The sequence below is a fragment of the Ranitomeya variabilis genome, chromosome 1 (genome assembly GCF_051348905.1).
Source record: "Ranitomeya variabilis isolate aRanVar5 chromosome 1, aRanVar5.hap1, whole genome shotgun sequence".
NCBI lineage: Eukaryota > Metazoa > Chordata > Amphibia > Anura > Dendrobatidae > Ranitomeya > Ranitomeya variabilis.
In genome coordinates, this window is record NC_135232.1 from 592,143,068 (window position 1) to 592,168,690 (window position 25,623).

General features: G+C 40.9%; 1 protein-coding gene across 7 annotated transcripts in view; it reads right to left on the reverse strand.

Annotated features, from left to right (window-relative positions):
* Window positions 1-22,712: 22,712 nt before the first annotated feature.
* MEF2D (myocyte enhancer factor 2D) overlaps window positions 22,713-25,623 on the reverse strand; it is a 181,022-nt gene continuing 178,111 nt past the window's right edge. For all 7 annotated transcript variants that reach the window (XM_077258526.1, XM_077258498.1, XM_077258508.1 and 4 more), the window contains one exon: window positions 22,713-23,851. In XM_077258526.1, coding sequence (XP_077114641.1) covers window positions 23,527-23,851 — 325 coding nt within the window. In that variant the 3' untranslated portion in view covers window positions 22,713-23,526. The remainder of the gene's footprint in view (window positions 23,852-25,623) is intronic.

The window sequence follows — 25,623 nt, forward strand, 5'->3', positions numbered from 1 at the left end:
GTCCTGTATACTGGTGTAATTCTCAGTATCTGTATTATTCTGTATATATACACTGCACAGCACCACTTCTCCTGTCCTGTATACTGGGTGTAATTCTCAGTATCTGCTGCCATCTGCCGGCCGGCAGGAGAGACGAGTTGGGGCTAAAATTAGGGTTAGGGCTAGGGTTGGGGCTAAATTTAGGGTTAGGGTTAGGCTACTTTCACATAAGCGTTTTTTGGCTTCCGTCGCAATGCGTCGTTGGAGAAAAAACGCATCCTGCAAAAGTGCTTGCAGGATGCGTTTTTTCTCCATTGACTTGCATTAGCGACGCATTGCGACGGATTGCCACACGTCGCATCCGTCGTGCGACGGATGCGTCGTGCTGTGGCGGACCGTCGGCACAAAAAAACGCTACATGTAACTTTTTTTGTGCGACGTGTCCGCCATTTCCGACCGCGCATGCGCGGCCGCAACTCCGCCCCCGCCTCCCCGCACCTCACAATGGGGCAGCGGATGCGTTGAAAAAACAGCATCCGCTGCACCCGTTGTGCGGCGCTTACAACGCTAGCGTCGGTACGTCGGCCCGACACACTGCGATTGGCCGAGTATGACGCTAGTGTGAAAGTAGCCTTAGGCTTCTTTCACACTTGCATCGGTATGGGGCGGTCGCAATGCATCAGCCCGACGTACCGACGCACGGTGTGAAAATTGTGCACAACGTGGGCAGCGGATGCAGTTTTTCAACGCATCCGCTGCCCAGTCTATGTCCTGAGGAGGAGGGGGCAGAGTTACGGCCACGCATGCGCGGAAATGGCGGACGCGATGTACAAAAAAAAGGTTACATTGAACTTTTTTTGTGACGACGGTCCGCCAAAACACAACGGATCCAGTGCACGATGGATGCGACGTGTGGCCATCCGTCGGTAATACAAGTCTATGGGCAAAAAAGGCATCCTGTGGGCACATTTGCAGGATCTGTTTTTTGTCCAAAACAACGGATTGCGACGGATGCCACACGACGCAAGTGTGAAAGTAGCCTTAGGGCTAGGGTTAGGGTTGGGGCTAAAGTTAGGGCTAGGGTTAGGGTTAAATTTAGGGTTAGGGTTGGGGCTAAGTTTAGGGTTAGGGCTAAAGTTAGGGTTAGGGCTAGGGTTGGGGCTAAAATTAGGGTTAGGGTTGGGGCTAAAGTTAGGGTTGGGGCTAAAGTTTGGTTAGAGTTGGGATTAGGGTTAGGGTTTGGATTAGGGTTGGTATTAGGGTTACGTTTGGGATTAGGGTTACGTTTAGGATTAGGGTTGGGATTAGGGTTAGGGTTGGGATTAGGGTTAAGGTTAGGGTTGGGATTAGGGGTGTATTGGGATTAGGGTTAGGTTTGAGGTTAGGGTTGAGATTAGGGTTAGGGGTGTGTTGGATTTAGGGTTTTGATTAGGGTTATGGTTAGGGTTGAGATTAGGGCTGTTTTGGGGTTAGGGTTGTGATTATCGTTAGGGTTGTGATTAGGATTATGGATCGGGTTGAGATTAGGGTTAGGGGTGTGTTGGAGTTAGGGTTGGAGTTAGAATTGGGGGGTTTGTTTCCACTGTTTAGGTACATCAGGGGGTCTCCAAACACGACAGCTAATTTTGCCCAAAAAAAGTCAAATGGTGCTCCCTCCCTTCTGAGCTCTGCCGTGCGCCCAAACAGTGGTTTACCCCCACATATGGGGCATCAGCGTACTCGGGATAAATTGAACAACTTTTGGGGTCCAATTTCTCCTGTTACCCTTGTGAAAATAAAAACTTGGGGGCTAAAAATCTTTTTTGTGGGAAAAAAAAAAAATATTTTTTATTTTCACTACTCTGCATTATAAACTTCTGTGAAGCACTTGAGCATTCAAAGTTCTCACCACATATCTAGATAAGTTCCTTAGGGGGTCTAGTTTCCAAAATGTGGTCACTTGTGGGGGGTTTCTACTGTTTAGGTACATCAGGGGCTCTGCAAACGCAACATAACACCCACAGACAATTCTATCAAAGTCTGAATTCCAAAATGGCGCTCCTTCTCTTCCGAGCTCTGCCGTGTGCCCAAACAGTGGTTTACCCCCACATATGGGGTACCAGCATACTCAGGACAAATTGGAGAACAAATATTGGCATCTAATTTCTCTTGTTAACCTTGTGAAAATAAAAACTTGGGGGCTAAATATCTTTTTTGTGGAAAAAAAAATATTTTCTATTTTCACTACTCTGCATTATAAACGTCTGTGAAGCACTTGGGCATTCAAAGTTCTCACCACATATCTAGATAAGTTCCTTGGGGGGTCTAGTTTCCAAAATGGGGTCACTTTTGGGGGGTTTCTACTGTTTAGGCACATCAGGGGCTCTCCAAACGCGACATGGCGTCCGATCTCAATTCCAGTCAATTTTGCATTGAAAAGTCAAATGGTGCTCCTTTGCTTCCGAGCTCAGCCATGCGCCCAAACAGTGGTTTACCCCCACATATGGCATGTCGGCGTACTCAGGACAAATTGTACAACAACTTCTGGGGTCCATTTTCTCCTGTTACCCTTGGTAAAATAAAAATTTGGAGGCAAAAAATCATTTTTGCAGAAAAAATGCGATTTTTTTATTTTCACGGCTCTACGTTATAAACTTCTGTGAAGCACCTGGGGGTTTAAAGTGCTCACCACACATCTAGATAAGTTCCTTAAGGGGTCTAGTTTCCAAAATGGTGTCATTTGTGGGGGGTTTCCACTGTTTAGGCACATCAGGGGCTCTCCAAATGTGACAGGGCGTCCGATCTCAATTCCAGCCAATTCTACATTGAAAAAGTAAAACGACACTCCTTCTCTTCCAAGCTCTGCGGTGCGCCCAAACAGTGGTTTACCCCCACATATGGGGTATCGACGTACTCAGGAGAAATTGCACAACAACTTTTGTGGTCTAATTTCTCCTGTTACCCTTGTGAAAATAAGAATTTGTGGGCGAAAAAATCATTTTTCTGAAAACAAATGCGATTTTTTATTTTCACGGCTCTACGTTATAAACTTCTGTGAAGCACTTGGGGGATCAAAGTGCTCACCACACATCTAGATAAGTTCCTTAATGAGTCTAGTTTCCAAAATGGTGTCACTTGTGGGGGGTTTCCACTGTTTAGGCACATTAGGGGCTCTCCAAACGCGACATGGCATCCGATCTCAATTCCAGCCAATTCTGCATTGAAACAGTCAAACGGTGCTCCTTCACTTCCAAGCTCTGCGGTGCGCCCAAACAGTGGTTTACCTCCACATATGGGGTATCGGCGTACTCAGGAGAAATTGCACAACAAAATTTGTGGTTAAATTTCTGTTTTTACACTTGTGAAAATTAAAAAAAATGGTTCTGAAGTAAAATGTTTGCAAAAAAAAGTTAAATGTTCATTTTTTTCTTCCACATTGTTTCAGTTCCTGTGAAGTACATAAAGGGTTAATAAACTTCTTGAATGTGGTTTTGAGCAGCTTGAGGGGTGTCACACTTGGTTATTTTCTATCATATAGACCCTTCAAAATGACTTCAAAGGTGATGTAGTCCCTAAAAAAAACATGGTGTTGTAAAAATTAGAAATTGCTGGTCAACTTTTAACCCTTATAACTCCCTAACAAAAAAAAATTTTGTTTCCAAAATTGTGCTGATGTAAAGTAGACATGTGGGAAATGTTATTTATTAACTATTTTTCGTGATATATCTCTCTGATTTAAGGGCATAAAAATACAAAGTTTGAAAATTGCAAAATTTTAAAAATTTTCGCCATATTTCCGTTTTTTTCATAAATAATCGCAAGTAATATCGAAGAAATGTTACCACTAACTTGAAGTACAATATGTCACGAAAAAACAATCTCAGAATCAGCGGGATCCGATAAAGCGTTCCAGAGTTATAACCTCTTAAAGTGACAGTGGTCAGAATTGTAAAAATTGGCTCGGTCATTAAGTACCAAATTGGCTCTGTCACTAAGGGGTTAAACCTAGGGGTTGAATAATAATTGACCCACACTTTTATGTTTAAAATTTATAAAAATTTAACTGAGCAATAAAACTTTTTGGTTTGTAAGATTTATGCATCTGTTAATAAATCCTGCTCTTGTTTGAAGTTTGAAGGTTCTAACTTATTTGCATCTTATTAAACCTGCTAAATCTGCAGGGGGTTGAATACTACTTGTAGGCACTGTATACACTGCACAGCACCGCTTCTCCTGTCCTGTATACTGGGTGTAATTCTCAGTATCTGTATTATTCTGTATATATACACTGCACAGTACCACTTCTCCTGTCCTGTATACTGGGTGTAATTCTCAGTATATGTATTATTCTGTATATATACACTGCACAGTACCACTTCTCCTGTCCTGTATACTGGGTGTAATTCTCAATATCTGTATTATTCTGTATATATACACTGCACAGCACCACTTCTCCTGTCCTGTATACTGGGTGTAATTCTCAGTATCTGTATTATTCTGTATATATACACTGCACAGTACCACTTCTCCTGTCCTGTATACTGGGTGTAATCCTCAGTATCGGCATTATTCTGTATATATACACTGCACAGTACCACTTCTCCTGTCCTGTATACTGGGTGTAATTCTCAGTATATGTATTATTCTGTATATATACACTGCACAGTACCACTTCTCCTGTCCTGTATACTGGGTGTAATCCTCAGTATCTGTATTATTCTGTATACATACACTGCACAGTACCACTTCTCCTGTCCTGTATACTGGGTGTAATTCTCAGTATCTGTATTATTCTGTATATATACACTGCACAGTACCACTTCTCCTGTCCTGTATACTGGGTGTAATCCTCAGTATCGGCATTATTCTGTATATATACACTGCACAGTACCACTTCTCCTGTCCTGTATACTGGGTGTAATTCTCAGTATACGTATTATTCTGTATATATACACTGCACAGTACCACTTCTCCTGTCCTGTATACTGGGTGTAATCCTCAGTATCTGTATTATTCTGTATATATACACTGCACAGTACCACTTCTCCTGTCCTGTATACTGGGTGTAATTCTCAGTATCTGTATTATTCTGTATATATACAGTGCACAGTACCACTTCTCCTGTCCTGTATACTGGGTGTAATTCTCAGTATCTGTATTATTCTGTATATATATACTGCACAGTACCACGTCTCCTGTCCTGTATACTGGGTGTAATTCTCAGTATCTGTATTATTCTGTATATATACACTGCACAGTACCACTTCTCCTGTCCTGTATACTGGGTGTAATTCTCAGTATCTGTATTATTCTGTATATATACACTGCACAGTACCACTTCTCCTGTCCTGTATACTGGGTGTAATTCTCAGTAAATGTATTATTCTGTATATATACACTGCACAGTACCACTTCTCCTGTCCTGTATACTGGGTGTAATTCTCAGTACCTGTATTATTCTGTATATATACACTGCACAGTACCACTTCTCCTGTCCTGTATACTGGGTGTAATTCTCAGTATCTGTATTATTCTGTATATATACACTGCACAGTACCACTTCTCCTGTCCTGTATACTGGGTGTAATTCTCAGTATCTGTATTATTCTGTATATATACTCTGCACAGTACCACTTCTCCTGTCCTGTATACTGGGTCTAATTCTCAGTATCTGTATTATTCTGTATATACACACTGCACAGTACCACTTCTCCTGTCCTGTATACTGGGTGTAATTCTCAGTATCTGTATTATTCTGTATATATACACTGCACAGTACCACTTCTCCTGTCCTGTATACTGGGTGTAATTCTCAGTATCTGCATTATTCTGTATATATACACTGCACAGTACCACTTCTCCTGTCCTGTGTACTGGGTGTAATTCTCAGTATCTTTATTATTCTGTATATTTACACTGCACAGTAGCACTTCTCCTGTCCTGTATACTGGGTGTAATTCTCAGTATCTGTGTTATTCTGTGTATATATACACTGCACAGTACCACTTCTCCTGTCCTGTATACTGGGTGTAATTCTCAGTATCTGTATTATTCTGTATATATACACTGCACAGTACCACTTCTCCTGTCCTGTATACTGCGTGTAATTCTCAGTATCTGTATTATTCTGTATATATACACTGCACAGTACCACTTCTCGTATCCTGTATACTGGGTGTAATTCTCAGCATCTGTATTATTCTGTATATATACACTGCACAGTACCACTTCTCCTGTCCTGTGTACTGGGTGTAATTCTCAGTATCTGTATTATTCTGTATATATACACTGCACGGTACCACTTCTCCTGCCCTGTATACTGGGTGTAATTCTCAGTGTCTGTATTATTCTGTATATATACACTGCACAGTACCACTTCTCCTGTCCTGTGTACTGGGTGTAATTCTCAGTATCTGTATTATTCTGTATATATACTCTGCACAGTACCACTTCTCCTGTCCTGTATACTAGGTCTAATTCTCAGTATCTGTATTATTCTGTATATATACACTGCACAGTACCACTTCTCCTGTACTGTATACTGGGTGTAATTCTCAGTATCTGCATTATTCTGTATATATACACTGCACAGTACCACTTCTCCTGTCCTGTGTACTGGGTGTAATTCTCAGTATCTGTATTATTCTGTATATATACTCTGCACAGTACCACTTCTCCTGTCCTGTATACTAGGTCTAATTCTCAGTATCTGTATTATTCTGTATATATACACTGCACAGTACCGCTTCTCCTGTCCTGTATACTGGGTGTAATTCTCAGTATCTGTATTATTCTGTATATATACACTGCACAGTACCACTTCTCCTGTCCTGTATACTGGGTGTAATTCTCAGTATCTGCATTATTCTGTATATATACACTGCACAGTACCACTTCTCCTGTCCTGTGTACTGGGTGTAATTCTCAGTATCTTTATTATTCTGTATATTTACACTGCACAGTAGCACTTCTCCTGTCCTGTATACTGGGTGTAATTCGCAGTATCTGTGTTATTCTGTGTATATATACACTGCACAGTACCACTTCTCCTGTCCTGTATACTGGGTGTAATTCTCAGTATCTGTATTATTCTGTATATATACACTGCACAGTACCACTTCTCCTGTCCTGTATACTGCGTGTAATTCTCAGCATCTGTATTATTCTGTATATATACACTGCACAGTACCACTTCTCGTATCCTGTATACTGGGTGTAATTCTCAGCATCTGTATTATTCTGTATATATACACTGCACAGTACCACTTCTCCTGTCCTGTGTACTGGGTGTAATTCTCAGCATCTGTATTATTCTGTATATATACACTGCACAGTACCACTTCTCCTGTCCTGTATACTGGGTGTAATTCTCAGTATATGTATTATTCTGTATATATACACTGCACGGTACCACTTCTCCTGTCCTGTGTACTGGGTGTAATTCTCAGTATCTGTATTATTCTGTATATATACACTGCACAGTACCACTTCTCCTGTCCTGTATACTGGGTGTAATTCTCAGTATCTGTATTATTCTGTATATATACACTGCATAGTACCACTTCTCCTGTCCTGTATACTGGGTGTAATTCTCAGTATCTGCATTATTCTGTATATATACACTGCACAGTACCACGTCTCCTGTCCTGTATACTGGGTGTAATTCTCAGTATCTGCATTATTCTGTATATATACACTGCACAGTACCACTTCTCCTGTCCTGTATACTGGGTGTAATTCTCAGTATCTGTATTATCCTGTATATATACAGTGCACAGTACCACTTCTCCTGTCCTGTATACTGGGTGTAATTCTCAGTATCTGTATTATTCTGTATATATACACTGCACAGTACCACTTCTCCTGTCCTGTATACTGGGTGTAATTCTCAGTATCTGTATTATTCTGTATATATACACTGCACAGTACCACTTCTCCTGTCCTGTATACTGGGTGTAATTCTCAGTATCTGTATTATTCTGTATATATACACTGCACAGTACCACTTCTCCTGTCCTGTATACTGGGTGTAATTCTCAGTATCTGTATTATTCTGTATATATACACTGCACAGTACCACTTCTCCTGTCCTGTATACTGGGTGTAATTCTCAGTATCTGTATTATTCTGTATATATACACTGCACAGTACCACTTCTCCTGTCCTGTATACTGGGTGTAATTCTCAGTATCTGTATTATTCTGTATATATACACTGCACAGTACCACTTCTCCTGTCCTGTATACTGGGTGTAATTCTCAGTATCTGTATTACTCTGTATATATACACTGCACAGTACCACTTCTCCTGTCCTGTACACTGGGTGTAATTCTCAGTATCTGTATTATTCTGTATATATACACTGCACAGTACCACTTCTCCTGTCCTGTACACTGGGTGTAATTCTCAGTATCTGTATTATTCTGTATATATACACTGCACAGTACCACTTCTCCTGTCCTGTACACTAGGTGTAATTCTCAGTATCTGTATTATTCTGTATATATACACTGCACAGTACCACTTCTCCTGTCCTGTATACTGGGTGTAATTCTCAGTATCTGTATTATTCTGTATATATACACTGCACAGTACCACTTCTCCTGTCCTGTATACTGGGTGTAATTCTCAGTATCTGTATTATTCTGTATATATACACTGCACAGTACCACTTCTCCTGTCCTGTATACTGGGTGTAATTTTCAGTATCTGTATTATTCTGTATATATACACTGCACAGTACCACTTCTCCTGTCCTGTATACTGGGTGTAATTCTCAGTATCTGTATTATTCTGTATATATACACTGCACAGTACCACTTCTCCTGTCCTGTATACTGGGTGTAATTCTCAGTATCTGTATTACTCTGTATATATACACTGCACAGTACCACTTCTCCTGTCCTGTACACTGGGTGTAATTCTCAGTATCTGTATTATTCTGTATATATACACTGCACAGTACCACTTCTCCTGTCCTGTATACTGGGTGTAATTCTCAGTATCTGTATTATTCTGTATATATACACTGCACAGTACCACTTCTCCTGTCCTGTATACTGGGTGTAATTCTCAGTATCTGTATTATTCTGTATATATACACTGCACAGTACCACTCCTCCTGTCCTGTATACTAGGTGTAATTCTCAGTATCTGTATTATTCTGTATACACGTATACGCTGCACAGTACTATAGTACCAGTTTCCCGTATAAATTGTACCATGGTCAAGGTATTTAACTAGAATTTTCTGTGGTTTTGCAAAACATATGTTGAATTGTGGTCCAAAATGTTTCCTATAAGGCTAACGTCGCACGCTCAGTATTTGGTCAGTATTTTACATCAGTAATTATAAGCCAAAACCAGGAGTGGAACAATTAGAGGAAAAGTATAACAGAAACTTATGCACCACTTCTGGATTTATCACCCACTCCTGGTTTTGGCTGAGAAATACTGATGTAAAATACTGTGACGGTAGCATTAGAGGAAGTTAGTAATAGTCTGTAATCCATCTGCTATCTCCTCAGAGGTGCATACTTCTGATTGTCCCTTATGCTTTACACTCTATGTTCAGTAATTCCAGTTTTTAGCAGCATTGTGTAATGGGGGTCTGCAGTAGTCTGAAATCCATATCCTGTCTCAATATACCATACAATATATTCGCACTGACAAGGGCCAACAGCCCGAAACACCGTGTCTGCGAATTGAGATACTGATTTGGCTTTTATCCTAAGTCATATTGCACGACTCGTTAAAGGGTTGATTGTGACTTGTAGGATCGCTACTTCCAACAGGTGGCGCTATAGAGTTTAAGTCCTCTTTTTCTCAGAAGAGCCAATTTGCATGTCTCAATATAGGCTCTTTTACACTTCCCATGGCTTTTACATCTGACTAGAAGCATAAGCCAATAATACTTACCATTCTGTACCACATATAACATGGGGCAAATAGGGAAGGTTCAACTTTTACGACCAGGTCTGTACCCCATACCCTCCTCACCGATCACAGTTACCCCTTCTTAACAGTCCTCATTACTAGTAATGAGATTTCTGGGCTCTAATCACAGAATTTCTTCCCTTGTCTATACAAATTGGTTAATTTGCACTCAATACACAGTAATACTTCTTTGCATATTTTTGTGCCAGATGTAACCTGTCTCTGCTACAGGTATCAGGGTTGATGCGTTATGTGCAGGCTTGGAGCTCCCTCTTGTGGTTAAACTATTATTGCACTTTTCACAAGAAACATCCTTAAATTTTGACTACCAGTTATAAACACAGTAGTTTATTCACAATGTAACCTTTTTTTCTCTATCCATATTATTATTTTAACATTAATTATCTATTACACTGGTCAGCAGAATTCATGTTTTGGGAGGTTTCCTTGGGGTAAGGCCGGCGTCACACTAGCGAGTTTTACGGACGTAAGAGCGCAGAAAATACGTCCGTAAAACTCGCCAAACAAACGGCACAATTATTCTCAATGGGGCTGCTCCTATCAGCCGTATATTACGGTTCAGTATTATACGGCTTTCTACGGCCGTACAAAATCGCAGCATGCTGCGTTTGTCAGCGTATTGCGCAAAAAATCGCCAATGAAAGTCTATGGGGGCGAGAAAAATACGGATTCCACACGGATCAGCAGTGTGACTTGCGAGAAATACGCAGCGGTGTTAGTGAAAAGTCGGTAATTCAATTGCCAGCTTTTCATTTCTCCTTCCCAAACCCGACATGATATGAGACATGGTTACATACTGTAAACCATCTCATATCCCCCTTTTTTTTGCATATTCCACACTACTAATGTTAGTAGTGTGTATGTGCAAAATTTGGGCGCTGTAGCTGCTAAAATAAAGGGTTAAATCGCGGAAAAAATTGGCGTGGGCTCCCGCGCAATTTTCTCCGCCAGAGCGGTAAAGCCAGTGACTGAGGGCAGATATTAATAGCCTAGAGAGGGTCCATGGTTATTGGCCCCCCCTGGCTACAAACATCTGCCCCCAGCCACCCCAGAAAAGGCACATCTGGAAGATGCGCCTATTCTGGCACTTGGCCACTCTCTTCCCACTCCCGTGTAGCGGTGGGATATGGGGTAATGAAGGGTTAATGCCACCTTGCTATTGTAAGGTGACATTAAGCCAGATTAATAATGGAGAGGCGTCAATTATGTCACCTATCCATTATTAATCCAATTGTCTGAAAGGGTTAAAAGAACACACACACATTATTAAAAATTATTTTAATGAAATAAACACACAGGTTGTTTTAATATTTTATTGCTCTCTCAATCCACCTAAGACCCTCGCTTGGCAAAATAATAAACCCACAATATACATACCCTCTGATGAACCGTCACGTCCCACGAGGTAATCCATCTGAAGGGGTTAAAATATTTTACAGGCAGGAGCCCTGCTAATAAGCCCCGGCGAATGAAGGAAATGTAGGTCAATGACCTATCGTTACCTTCAGTCGCGGTGATGCGCCCCCTGCAGGTTGTCCTCATGAACTGCAGCCTGGGAACTTTTTCCCACGCTCCAGGTCATATGAGGACATCCACCAGGGGGCGCATCACCACGACTGAAGGTAACTATAGGTCATTGACCTACATTTCCTTCATTCGCCGGGGCTTACAAGCACGAGCACAGCTGCATTAGCAGGGCTCCTGCTTGTAAAATATTTTAACCCCTTCAGATGGATTACCTCGTGGGACGTGACGGTTCATCAGAGGGTATGTATATTGTGGGTTTATTATTTTGCCAAGCGAGGGTCTTAGGTGGATTGAGAGAGCAATAAAATATTAAAACAACCTGTGTGTTTATTTCATTAAAATAATTTTTAATAATGTGTGTGTTTTTAACCCTTTCAGACAATTGGATTAATAATGGATAGGTGACATAATTGACGCCTCTCCATTATTAATCTGGCTTAATGTCACCTTACAATAGCAAGGTGGCATTAACCCTTCATTACCCCATATCCCACCGCTACACGGGAGTGGGAAGAGTGGCCAAGTGCCAGAATAGGCGCATCTTACAGATGTGCCTTTTCTGGGGTGGCTGGGGGCAGATGTTTGTAGCCAGGGGGGGCCAATAACTATGGACCCTCTCTAGGCTATTAATATCTGCCCTCAGTCACTGGCTTTACCGCTCTGGCGGAGAAAATTGCGCGGGAGCCCACGCCAATTTTTTCTGCCATTTAACCCTTTATTTTAGCAGCTACAGCGCCCACATTTTGCACATACACACTACTAACATTAGTAGTGTGGAATATGCCAAAAAAAAGGGGATATGAGATGGTTTACTGTATGTAAACCATGTGTCATATCCTGTCGGGTTTGTGAAGGAGAAATGAAAAGCCGGCAATTGAATTACCGCCTTTTAACATATATCGCGCTGAATTAAATATAAATACAGAATATATATATATATGTGTCTCAATGACATATATGTATAGATATACTGTATATATGTTTTCCCGAACATTTGAGCACATAAATCCATTAGATGTCGGTTTTGCAAGCCTGCGAGAAAATATCGCAGTACGGATGCCATACGCAAAATACGCTGCCACACCATGCCAACGGATCACTATTTTGGGAACATTTCTCCGTATTACGGCCGTAAAAAACGGACCGTATTGTCTTACACCGAGTGTGACTCCAGCCTAAGAGATTTCCAAAATGGCCCAAATTGTAGCTTTCCCAGACTCGCTAATTTTGCAGCACTCTGACCGCTTAACATGTGTTGCTGGGTAACGTTTGTTTTGGAGTCTACCTGCATTTGGGGATCACTCAGCTTGCCCCGTAACCAATATATCTAACAAGTTGGCAACTATATGCTTGATATTATGGAAATGTGGATGTTGGGGCAAAATCTGCCTAATAGAAGGGGGTGCACATAATTTTGACCTTCTAATGATACAAAGGCCAGGATAAGAGGCGACTATGATCCAATCTATTAAATCTTAGATGCTGCGGTCAATATTGACTGTGTAATGTAAGCAACAGCCCCCTCTTTCACTCCATCTTCCCTTACACTACTTCTATAACACAATTTCTGGGGTAGCCAGGGGGCACATAATTGGTATCGCCATTTTTCTAACAGCCTGGCCTAAAAAAAAAAAGATAAAATCTTATTTTCCCTGAACGGTAAAATTTTTTTTTATCAATTTCAGAATAGTTACTTTTATTCATCCCATTTGTCAAAGAAGTACATTTATTACAGAAAAAAAATAAGACTGATGGCTATCAGATCAAGGCACCACCAAAATAGATGAGAAAAGTAGTAATGAAAAATATACTATACAACTTAGTTGTAATCATACTGAACATCAGACCTATTCCGCATAGTTAGTCATTAAAAAAAAAGCAAATCCCAAAAAATGTTATTTGGAGGCTGTTCTTTCCTTAGACCTCCTTCTGCCCTGAAAAAAATATTTTTTACACTATATAAAACATCAAATAGTGGCATTTAAAACAAATACAACTTATACTGCCAAAACCAAGCCCTGCGTGGGCAGGGCAGTGTTATGGGGGTGTGGTTAATGTTCAAGGGTGGTACAATGCTGGCATAACAGCTAAAACGTTCCTGTATGTAATTATTTAAAGTGGGAAACTACAGTGGTTATAAAATTTATGCCTGAGCAAGATATGAATTTTGGGTGATTCGCCTCACGAGAATCAAAAAGACTGACCAGCTGGGGGCCCTTATGCTGGATTCAAAGGATCTAGAAAGGGGTAAAAAAAAAAAAAATTTCACTAGACCTCAAAATGTCATTGTCGCACGAACATGATGTTGTGTGAGGCCTATCAAGACACACGTTGTTCAGGCAGAATTCTATTGCATGAGGCCTACTAGGTGTCACGCTATGTCATGATGCTTTGAGGCCTAGTGAAGTGCCGAGGAGCCATAGTTGCTGGGATGCGGCTGGACCGGTGAATGCATGGCGAGGTATTTTTAATATCCTGCTTTTATTATGCTCTGGGGTCTGGAGAGACCCGAGAGCATAACACATTCTCAGCAAATAAATTAGTTGTGAATAGGATTTACAGACCAATTTCGAGCAGATCAAATTTTCATTGGATCACTACTGCTGAGTGTTAGGGGCCTTGTGTATCACATTAGGGTCTTAGGATTGTAATGAATAACTGGGCCCCAGAACTGCAGATTACACAGGGAGAGAGCAGAAAATAGAAATGAAAGACACGGACGCCAGATCAGAAACGTGACTTTTTTTTACTCTTTTTTTTTTTCTTTTAATAATAAACTTTTTGATTTATTAATTTTTTTTTTTTTTTACAACAAATATAGTGAGAGTTTTCCAACAAAACTCATTTATCTCCTTGTGGATGTCTCTGATAATAGAATATACAATACTGCATCACCATCCAGCACAAAGAAAAATTCAGGAGGGGTGGTGGTGAGGGGTTCAGTTGCGCCTTACGGGCCGCCATCTAAGGAGGGAGAGAGGATGCTTAAAAAAAAATAAAATAATCTGTTTCTGTTAGAGGGGCTTTTATATAATTACTTAGACCTTAAAGTGGAGCTGGGGCGGCTAGAGAGAAATGGAGACCGTTTTGGCTATCGATAGGTAGCCACCCAACTTTTTCCAAGTCAGAATTGTACCCACATGGCGATTTTAGTGGTCACCCTACTATATGGGGTAGACTGGCTCATGTGATGCCATTATCCAATTGTTATGTAGGCAGCCACATATGTGGCAATCGATTATATACATCTGATCATCCACTAATGTCCTCTCGAAAAAAGAGGGGAGGAGGACAAAATAGAAAAATGGTGTTTAGTTTCCTTGCCACTTACCATGGACAACACTAATTTTTTTTCTGAACCATCCTTAAAAAATTCCTTTTGACCATTACGTTTCCCACCGATCAGCCATCTTAAAAATTAAACAAGAACATTATTTTATGGTAATCTTATTTTGGCACCGAGCTACCTACTACATTTCCACACCAGTTGTTAAAACTGACCGCATCTAATATTTACACTACATATCAGCTTGATACGGAATATCAGTCCTATCATCTATTGCTTCGTTAGACATAGTAGTTACATGTTTAGAATATAATTTCTACGAATCTACAAAAAAAAAAAAAAAAAAATCGGCAAAATTTGAGAAAAATCAGAAAAGGCAGGAGAAAAGTAAGGAAGGGACGGGGCTGGGATAGGGGGCGAGTCAACAACAAAAAATAACAATAAGAAGCTGTACAGTTACCATCAGGTTTATATTCAGTTATTATTACAATATACTCTGACAAAAATAGAATTTCATCTCATATCAATACGACAAAAAACATCTCCCTGTACTGTAACCATTTGCTAACATTTCAGGACTAGTTATATACAATTGGTCAGGTCTTGCTTACGTGTGGATGCGGGAAGGTGACGGTGATGGAGATGTGGTGGACCACTGAGAAAAAAACACTACGGGCGTAAAAATTTAGTGTACAGATAGAGGAAATAGTGGCTATAATAATATGAACGTGATACACCCGGGATGATTCCAGTATAAAAGTACTTAAGGGTGAAGGTAAATGAAAATTGGACTTCATGGCAAGCTCCTACTTCCCACTGCCGACTAGGTCTACATGGGTCAACCATGGTGATTTGTCATGTACGAGCTAACCAACCAGGAAAAAACTTTGAGTTTGGACACCCGGTTTACAAAACCCATTTGTATGGTTTATCTAAATATAATAATATGGAACTCCCCTTTACAAATAACCTGTCACTTGCCATAAATATGCATTTTTTTACCTGTTGTCCTAAAATTGAGGTGTTTCTTATACTCCTGCACCTCTCTTTCCCCTGTGTAAAGAGGTAAGAGGTCAATATATTGGGAATAAAGAGGTGAAGGAATAAAAGTCAACACCAAATTCAAGAAAACAAGAGCATTTATACCAGGTAAAAAAATATGGCAAGTAACAGGTCTTCTTTGAAGAAGGGTTTGGTTATCCACAAAAATCTTCATGTAGCTGAAGCCTAACATTCTTAAATGGAATCTGTTGGGAGATTTTTGTTACCTAATCTGAGAGCAACATAATTTAGGTAAGGAGAAGCTGAATCCAACGATGTATCACTTAGTTTACTGGGTGCAGCCATTCTCACACAATCAGAGCTTTTTGATTTGGAATGAAGCAGTGCTGGGAAAGCTGCCCCCACCCACACCACAGCTAACCTCGCCCACACCAGGGTCTCATTGGAGTCTTTGTAGTCCATAGACAGAAATGTAGAAATTTTTGCAAATTTAAAAAAAAAGAAAAACTGAAATATCACACGGTCATACTGTAAGTATTCAGACCCTTTGCTCAGTGTTGAGTAGAAGCACCCTTTTGAGCTAAAAAAGCCATGAGTCTTCTTGGGAATGATGCAACAAGTTTTTCACACCTGGATTTGGGGATCCTCTGCCATTCTTCCTTGCAGATCCTCTCCAGTTCCTTCAGGTTGGATGGTGAACGTTGGTGGACAGCCATTTTCAGGTCTCTCCAGAGATGCTCAATTGGGTTTAGGTCAGGGCTCTGGCTGGGCCAGTCAAGAATGGTCACAGAGTTGTTCTGAAGCCACTCATTTGTTATTTTAGCTGTGTGCTTAGGGTCATTATCTTGTTGGAAGGTGAACCTTCAGCCAAGTCTGAGGTCCAGAGCACTCTAGAAGAGGTTTTCATCCAGGATATCTCTGTACTTGGCCGCATTCATGTTTCCTTCAATGGCAACCAGTCGTCCTGTCCCTGCAGCTGAAAAACACCCCCATAGAAAGATGCTGCCACCACGTTTCACTGTTGGGATTGTATTGGGCAGGTGATGAGCAGTGCCTGGTTTTCTCCACACATACCGCTTAGAAGTATCACCTAAAAGGTCATCAGACCAGAGAATCTTATTTCTCATAGTCTGGGAGTCCTTCGTGTGTTTTTTTAGCAAACTCTATGCGGGCTTTCATGTCTTGCACTGAGGAGAGGCTTCTGTCAGGCCACTCTGCCATAAAGGCCTGACTAGTGGAGGGCTGCAGTGATAGTTGACTTTGTGGAGCTTTCTCCCATCTCCCTACTGCATCTCTGGAGCTCAGCTGCAGTGATCTTGGGGTTCTTCTTTACCTCTCTCACCAAGGCTCTTCTCCCACGATTGCTCAGTTTGGCTGGATGGCCAGGTCTAGGAAGACTTCTGGTGGTCCCAAGCTTCTTCCATTTAAGGATTATGGAGGCCACTGTGCTCTTAGGAACCTTGAGTACTGCAGAAATTATTTTGTAGCCTTGTCACAATTCTGTCTCTGAGCTTCTTGGCCAGTTCCTTTGACCTCATGATTGTCATTTGGTCTGACATGCACTGTGACCTGTGAGGTCTTATATAGGCAGGTGTGGGCCTTTCCAAATCAAGTCATATCAGTTTAATTAAACAGAGCTGGACTCCAGTGCAGGAGTAGAACCATCTCAAGGAGGATCATAAAAAAAGGACCACATGTGACTTAAATATGAGTTTCTGAGCAAAGGGTCTGAGTACTTATTCAGTTTATCTTGTTTAATAAATGTGCAAACATTTCTACATTTGTTTTTTTTCAGTCAAGATGGGGTGCAGAGTGTACATTAATGAGACAAAAATTAACTTTTTTGAATTTACCAAATGGCTGCAATGAAACAGTGAAAAATTTAAAGGGGTCTGACTACATTCTGTACCCACTGTAAATCCTTTATAGTTAGTAAACTACAGCAACACTTTGAAAAATGACATCCCTGAATTCTGTTTTTCAGCCTCCCTTTATTAAAAGTCCCTCAACAAATGTTCTCAAAAAGGCTTTCATGTCAAATGTTCTCAAAAAGGCTTTCATGTGGGGGTAACAGGGCAATTTCCATGAATAATCATCAGTGGTCTTTTGAGATGGAGGCTGTCATTTTATATGACTAAGGGAATGTTAAGCTTTATTGACAACTGAAATACAAGAAAATGGACAGAGCTTTTCCGTGAACAGAATTGTCCACAATTTTCCAGTTGTTAACTATTTCCATGGTTTATTAGAATTTAGTCTATAATATGGCTACCTCCATGATTCTGCTAGATGTGGACATCGATGTGGTGCAAAACCATTGTATTTTATGGGTACACTTAGCATGGATCATGAATAAATGTACATATGCGAGTACCGTTCAATATCTGGCAAGATCATGAGGATGAAGACATAGAAGGGACCATCTTCTTTCTAACCCGTAACCAGTTTGGTTTTAATGGTTCCTCCACAAACCAGAAATCTTTTCCCTTGACCATTGGTTCTTGAGTTGGTCTTCCACAGAGTGTCAGGACTTGCAACCCTTTATTTTTTCACCACGAGGAGGAGGGAATTATGTCTTCAGGATGTCATGAGGTAAACATGAAGAGTGAATCTGAGGTGACTGTTCGAAATGGTGTCTCATATGAGACAATGGTTGTGACGGCTGCCCTGCCCCTCTCAGAAGCTGGCAATGCTGACTTCTCCACCAACTTCTTGTGCATCGTTTCTCCATTAGATGCCAGGACAATTTTAGAAGGCACTTAACCCATCTCCTACACCTCACCAAGCTATGACCATGTTTTATCCACAACCAAAAATGACATGAGTCGAGGAGTCTGGTAGTAATATATTTTGCCGAGTAACACAGAACCTACCACCCCCATGAGATGCATTGGTCAAGGCTGAGTATGAAGGTGCGCAATGGTCATGTACCTCATGTATAGAAAATTTAATCATTGTCATTTTTGTTTTATTTTCCTGCTATGAGGGAAAATCCAGAATATCAACTCCAACACTAAAAAGGAGGGTGACAGCTTTCATCTGTCCCTGGTAGAAGAACCCTATAAGGTATAAAGTCGTCCACCATCTTTGACCAAACCACATTTACAGTAAGTAAATTACAGTCTTGATAGAAGACCTCAAAAATTTTACAGATGCTGTGAAACAACTATTTCTCCCCAAGCTTGGTTAAGGGATTGTGTAAAACTTTTCAGAATTCTCAACGAGCTAAGCTTTGGCCAAGATATGTTGACTTTTTTTCCCTTTATCATCCCCATATCTAGCTTCTTCAAGAAGATTGGGATCATGGACATCTTCCAAGGAACCCTATGCCGTGTCTCGGGACCCTAGCTGTTGATAGAGATGGAAATAATCTGTATATCTTCCCATTTTGATATCTTAAGGGATTTGACCCAAAATATGATGACTTTGTATTTATGATGGTGTGAAAATGTCAAAGGAGCCTGAACACATGAAGGAAATGTGAAATAGCCTTTGGGAATATTTCAATATTCAGATTTTTGGGATAATCCTCTACCATTTGCTTCGATATCCCAATTTAGGACTATTTATAATTACCGGTAACACATTACATTTCATCAACCCTTATTGATGAGTGCCATATTGGTATGTTCGCCCAATATTTCAGATCTTTCTATGTATTGAGTGGGTTTTTCTACAGAATTTTGGGTGTTCCAAATTTACTATATGACTGATCAAAAAGCACACGTCTACTATGAATGGAAGAAAAGGCCATTTTGTATGTCAAGTCTACGGCACTGTGATAACTGATACATTTTTATGACAATGAAGCAAATAAGATTTAAGTGCCTGAAATGGCTGTTCCCATCATAAGTTTAAACAAAAGACGTTTCATTAGCTGGTTTCTTAGGCAGGGGCGACGACGTGACATTGCATCAAACAATCGTAGAGGATTAGTTTGGGACAACTTCAATGTTTCCTAAAGGCAAACAAGTTTAGGAACCGTCCTGTGAAACCATATCACCACGCTCCATCTAAGTTACTCTAGCCATACGTTTCTGAAAAACTCACTAACGAGTTGTCCAGGATTACAAAAAGGGTTCTAATGTTTTTTGTTCCTTTTTTTCCCCCTCAAAAAAGGCCACCATGTTACTTAAAACAGCCATAGTTGACTTCCATATGGCGATTTTTGTTACCACAATTTGTGTAAACTGTAGCCTAACAACAAAAAAAAAACCCTGACTAAATCGAGGTCTAACCAGCAATAAGATTTAAAAAATCTGGTAAAAAAAATGGATTGTCCATGTTGACCAGCCATGAGCTTAACGGGTTCTTCCCGTTCTACTCATTTCCGCATCAGCAGGTGAGCAGTGACCTCAGATCTACCGATACATGAACAGACGCGAGGTCACTGGCCCTGCTCGCCTGGTGCGGAAGTGTGCGTCGCAGGAATAACACTTCAACAGACATTGAACGTTGACCACTTTTCGGGACCATAGGTCACAACAGAATTATTCTCCAGGGGGCTGTATTTCTGAAGTTGTGGCTGAAGAACTATCCACCACATAGTACAAGCGTCTATTGATTTTGATGACGGCCTCATGCCCAAGGCAGTACGCTACTGATACAGTAGCAATAATAAGACACCCAACCATCAATGGTGTTTCCGATTGGATTTATATAGAATCCACCCCCACAAAATGGTGGCATATTCCATTGAAGGTGTAGGGAATTCATGTACAACCTTAGCGCCTTCCTCGTCCACTTAGACCATTTTTGGCTAATGCTTAAGTATTCTTGAAAAAGGAAATTATATTATGTAAGTTTCTTAAGGAATGTTATGCCTTTTGATGGCAGCGAGATGAATGACTGAAGAATGATAGAGTATGGAGGAATATACTACATACTGAAAAGGGAGTAGGATGTGGAGTAACACTCCAAAAGCGTCCCTCCCCCCAATGCACCCAAAGCATCTCAGTGGTAGATATCGAAGGCCCAATGGTCAGGATACTGAAGGGAAAAGCATAGACAGACACTTTGGTAAGTAACCACACTTTTAAAAAGCAAGATATCATTTTAAACATATCAGTGCATACTTCTTATATGAAAATATACACAATTATATTTCAATGTCCAAAAAAAAAACCTAATGAAAAAAAACATTAAAAACAAAATAAAAGCGAACCAGCCAAACACAATATATTAGCTATTTTTTTTTGTTTAAATTTTAAACGCTACAATTTTGTTGAGGTTACATTTTTTGACTTTTTTTTTTTAATTTTTTGGTTTTTTTTTTTTGTAAATATTACTTCATGCATTTTACACCTTTTTTTTAGCCTTTTGAGAATAAATATGCTTTTTTTTCCTTTTTTTCATATTTTTTCACTCTTCTAAAAACTGCAGCATTTAACTTGTAATTGTTTTGTGTCGTGCAAGTTTCTGCCACACCCCTTAATAAAATGAGGGAAGAAAAAAAAAAATGAAAAAGAAAAAAATAAAATAAAACCGAACAATAATAACTACACTACAGAACGCAAAAATTTACGAATATAAAAAAAAATATTCACAATGTAACTGTCAACAGCACAAATGAGCACAAGAAATAATATTAAAAATCAGAAACAAATATTTATACAGATAAAAACAGGGTGCGGGGAATATATATATATATATTTTTTAAGATTGTCGTTTTTTTTTCCTTGTCTTGAAAATTAATGAGTTTTCATTTACAGTGTGAAAAAAAACCCTAAAAACAGTTCTCTAAGAACCTAATTGAGTTACCAAGGGCCCAATAATTTCCTCAAACGTCCACTCTACGCCATAGTAGCCTGCCGTGCCAAAATAATAGATCGAGAGGTTTTGAAGTTTTCGATGGCAGATTCTTTTTTTTCATTTTTGCTGCTATTTTTTTTTAAATTTGTGTTGGTATTTTTGAATAAGTATTTAAAAAAGTATTACAAACAATGTGACCACAAAAAGAGTATTATTATTACTATGGTGAAGTACTAGAAATGAGGTTCTAGAGGCAAATGCAATTCGCCCAAACATTTTAACCAAAATTTGGATTTTCCTGAATTTGAAGGTTTTTTGTGATTACTGCTAATTCCAATAGTTGCCATGGGGTGAAAAAATTTAGAAAATTACTCATCTCGCCCTTAGGCTCACACTTCTTTATTCCTCCACTGCAAGGGACGCCTCTTCTTCCATTTTCCGGTGCAGACCTGCCCTCTGAAATCATAAAATGTGCTGTCTGAGGCGCTGTTCGGGTCCCAGACGATGCATACTGTGATGCTAGAGGAGTACTTGCAGCAAAAATGGAGGTAGAGGAAGAAGCTGCTCAGAGAAGCAGACGGAGGGTTGCGGTGGGATGAATATTCTTTATGGTTCTTCGTATAATTCGAATCTCCTCGCCAAATCATAAAAAAAAAATAATTAAGGGTTAAAATGTACTAAGGGTCATATATAATGGTGATTATGGAGGAGAGGCGGATAACAAGAATTTTTACAAAATTTGAAAATTTTTGTTTATAAATTTTTCAAAAATGTACTGAGCCCCCAAAAATTAGGATCAGACTGTAATAAGAGAGCAGCAGAAATCTTCAACACTTCCCATAGGTGGCAGTGTCTGCCAAATGTCCTGTTACTGACTGGGCAACGAGCGGGCTACTATGGATGTATGTGGACCCCTTAGTAAATTATCCTTTATTTCCAAGCCTTTCCGCCAGCCAGAAAACAACTTAGAATATAAAAGATCAATATGATTTCACTTCCGAATTGATAATGGGCGAGGGGCTGGATGGGCCTTTTTCTCTACCATGTGGTTGAACTGCCTTGTAGTACATAAAAATCCCATTTGTGCCCATCATGTGACCGCAGCGACGCGGGAATCCCTGTCTTTTGAGAAGTGAAATCATATGCTGAGCTCTTTCCTCCAAAATAAGAAAACCGCATCTAAAAGAATAAATATATATATGTATATATTATATATATTTCTTGTTTTTGTAAATTTTTTTTTCTTTTCTCTTTTAAAAAGGCATTGTCTGCATTATGCTAGAGCTCCATGGCTTGCGGAGGTGACGGTGGGGGGAGGCTGACGGTGCAGTCACAGTTTTTAGATATGTCGAAGTAGCTTGATCTCTGGACGGTGGAGTCACTCATTGGAGACAGGCGGGAGCGTCCATGGCGGGTGGAGGATGGGGAGGAAGGTGGCTCTCCATGGTGAGCATCCCGATTATATGCCGATGGTTAATTTGTAAAAGCCATTAAAGGTCTGTGAAGCAGCTAGGAATTCAATTTCCAGTTTGTGAATGAGGGCTGCTCTGCCAGGCGGACACTTTGGACTTAACCGTTTCATCAAAGCCGAAACCAAACCAAAAGAAAAAAAAAAATTCAGTCTGCAGCTTCCCTTTCAAGCAACCTGGTAATAGATAGTGAAAGCTGCTGCAGTAGCGAGCAGGGTGAGGCAGAGGACAGGGGACTAATATCAGTGAGGATGGAGGGCAGTGGCAAGATTGACTTTAGCAGCTGTGGTCAACGAGACAAGAAGGTGAGCAGTTGGCCGGAGTCGTACAGAGCGGAGGATTGTAGTGCAGCCATGGAGTCCCACGTCCTCTGCAGACATTGCCTGAAGCACAGAACTAGGAAGAATACCTACCAAATACTAAAGCTATATCTTAGGCAGTTAATGATAGGTTCCCACCTTCAGCATAAACCTCACTGGTGACTAGCTCCTGTCTGCCCACCCCCTCCCAGTCAGCACCTCATCCTATGGCTGCAGACGTAAGAACGAGGTAGGGGGAGGGGGATTCACCGAATCAGTTATGTTACCCATGCGTCAAGTCGCATGCGTTTTACAGACGGGCTCTCGCCCTCCGTGTCGCCTGTGGGTCTGAGCAGCCCGAGTGATGAGGTGTAGTCAGCCCTTACATCCTCTCGGTCATTGCCTTCAAAAGAGCTTGCATTGCTGCTGAGGCTGTCGACAGGGGAGCGGCCGGTAGCTTCGTGTCGGGGCTGGTGGGGGAAGGACGTCAAAGGGGTGCCCGTGCTCCGCTCACGGTTGGGAGATGGAGGTTCCTTCTTGATGTTTATGTTGGGGTTGGTGTTGACTGTCAGCGTGGCGGTGTGTGGAAGATGTCCACTGGATCTGTATATGGAAGGAGAGGGGGAGAGAAGAATAAATATTAAGATTATGTCCTTAAACGTTCCTAGAGGTGGTCACATGTTCTGTATAACTACTCAATAAGTTTGGGGGAAACCTAGTGCCACCTTTTTACTATCAGTCATTTTCACGGTTAAAAATCTGGGCCACTTTTATTTTTAATATAGCGGTAGGAGGTCCATTTTCTAATACACAGCTCCAAAACCAAAAAGACAAAGTGTAAAATTCTAGAATTCTGACTGAACGCAGCCACCACTAGAGGGAGCTCACTGGCTATGGTTTTATTATTGATGCAGGCGGCCACTACCAGAGGGAGCTCACGGGGTATGGTTTTATTATTGGTGCAGGTGGCCACTACCAGAGGGAGCTCACCGAGTATGGTTTTATTATTGGTGCAAATAGCCACCACCAGAGGGAGCTCATTGAGTATGGATTTATAATTGGTGCAGGTGGCCGCCACCACAAGAGGGAGCCAACTGCATATGGTTTTATTATTGGAGCAGGCAGCCACCACTAGAGGGATCTTAAAAGGTGTATTCCCATCTCCCAAGATTCTATCTCAATATGTAGTAGGTGTAATAATAATATTTGTAAATATCTCCAATTAGAAATTTAGTACAGTTCTTCTAATTCGCTATGTCGCTTACCTCACGTATGGCATTGTAGTAGCTTAGGGTTGAGCGAAACGGATCGGACAATATCAAAAGTCGCCGAATTTTGGCAAAGTCGGGTTTCGTCCGAACCAACTCGATCCCAGCGTGGGATCGGCCATGCTGTCGGCGATCTTCGCGCCAAAGTCGCGTTTCGTATGACGCTTTCAGCGCCATTTCTCAGCCAATGAGTGTGGGCAGCGTGATGACATAGGTCTCGGTCCCCACCATCTTAGAGAAGGGCATGACAGTGATTGGCTTGTTTTCTGCGGCATCACAGGGGGTATAAAGGGGTGTGCACGCCGACCGCCATCTTACTGCTGCCGATCTGAGCATAGGGAGAGGTTGCTGCAGCTTCGTCAGAAGCAGGGATATTGTTAGGGAGGAAATATTAACCCCCAAACCGCTTGTGCTGTAGCGATTTCCACTGTCCAACACCACCTTTTCTTTGCAGGGACAGTGGAGGCTAGATTTCTGTGCATCAGCTCTGTAGCTTATAAGGCTTCCTGATAGCTGCATTGCTGTTTGTACGCCGCTGTGCAAACCAACTGCTTTTTTAAAAGCAAAAGTCCTGTTGCTCCTTTCTGCAGAGTTCTATTGTTTCTTTGTCCACACTCTTGTGTGCAGCAGTCCTTTTTATTGCTGCCATACTTGTCCTTTGATCAATGTAGGGAGATTGAAATTCTACTACAGCCCTTGTATTTTTTGATATATCTGCCAGCCACTTTCTGCCACTCAAACTGTGTAGTGCAATACAGTGGGCCTGATTTTTTCTACTGTCTCCCACACATAAAAAGGGAGATTTATATTGCCACTGAGTGCATCTGCGTCAGTCCTGTTTGTGGCATATCTGCCAGCCACTTTCTGCCACTTATACTGTGTAGTGTAATACAGTAGGCCTGATTTTTTCTGCATTCTCCCACACATAAAAAATGGAGATTTATACTGCCACTGAGTGCATCTGCGTCAGTCCTGTTTGGCGTATACCTGCCACCCACTTTCTGCCACGTACACTGTGTAGTGTAATACAGTGGGCCTGAATTTTGCAGCAGTCCCCCACACATATAGAAAGGGAGATTTAAATTCACAACAAGTTTACATACACCT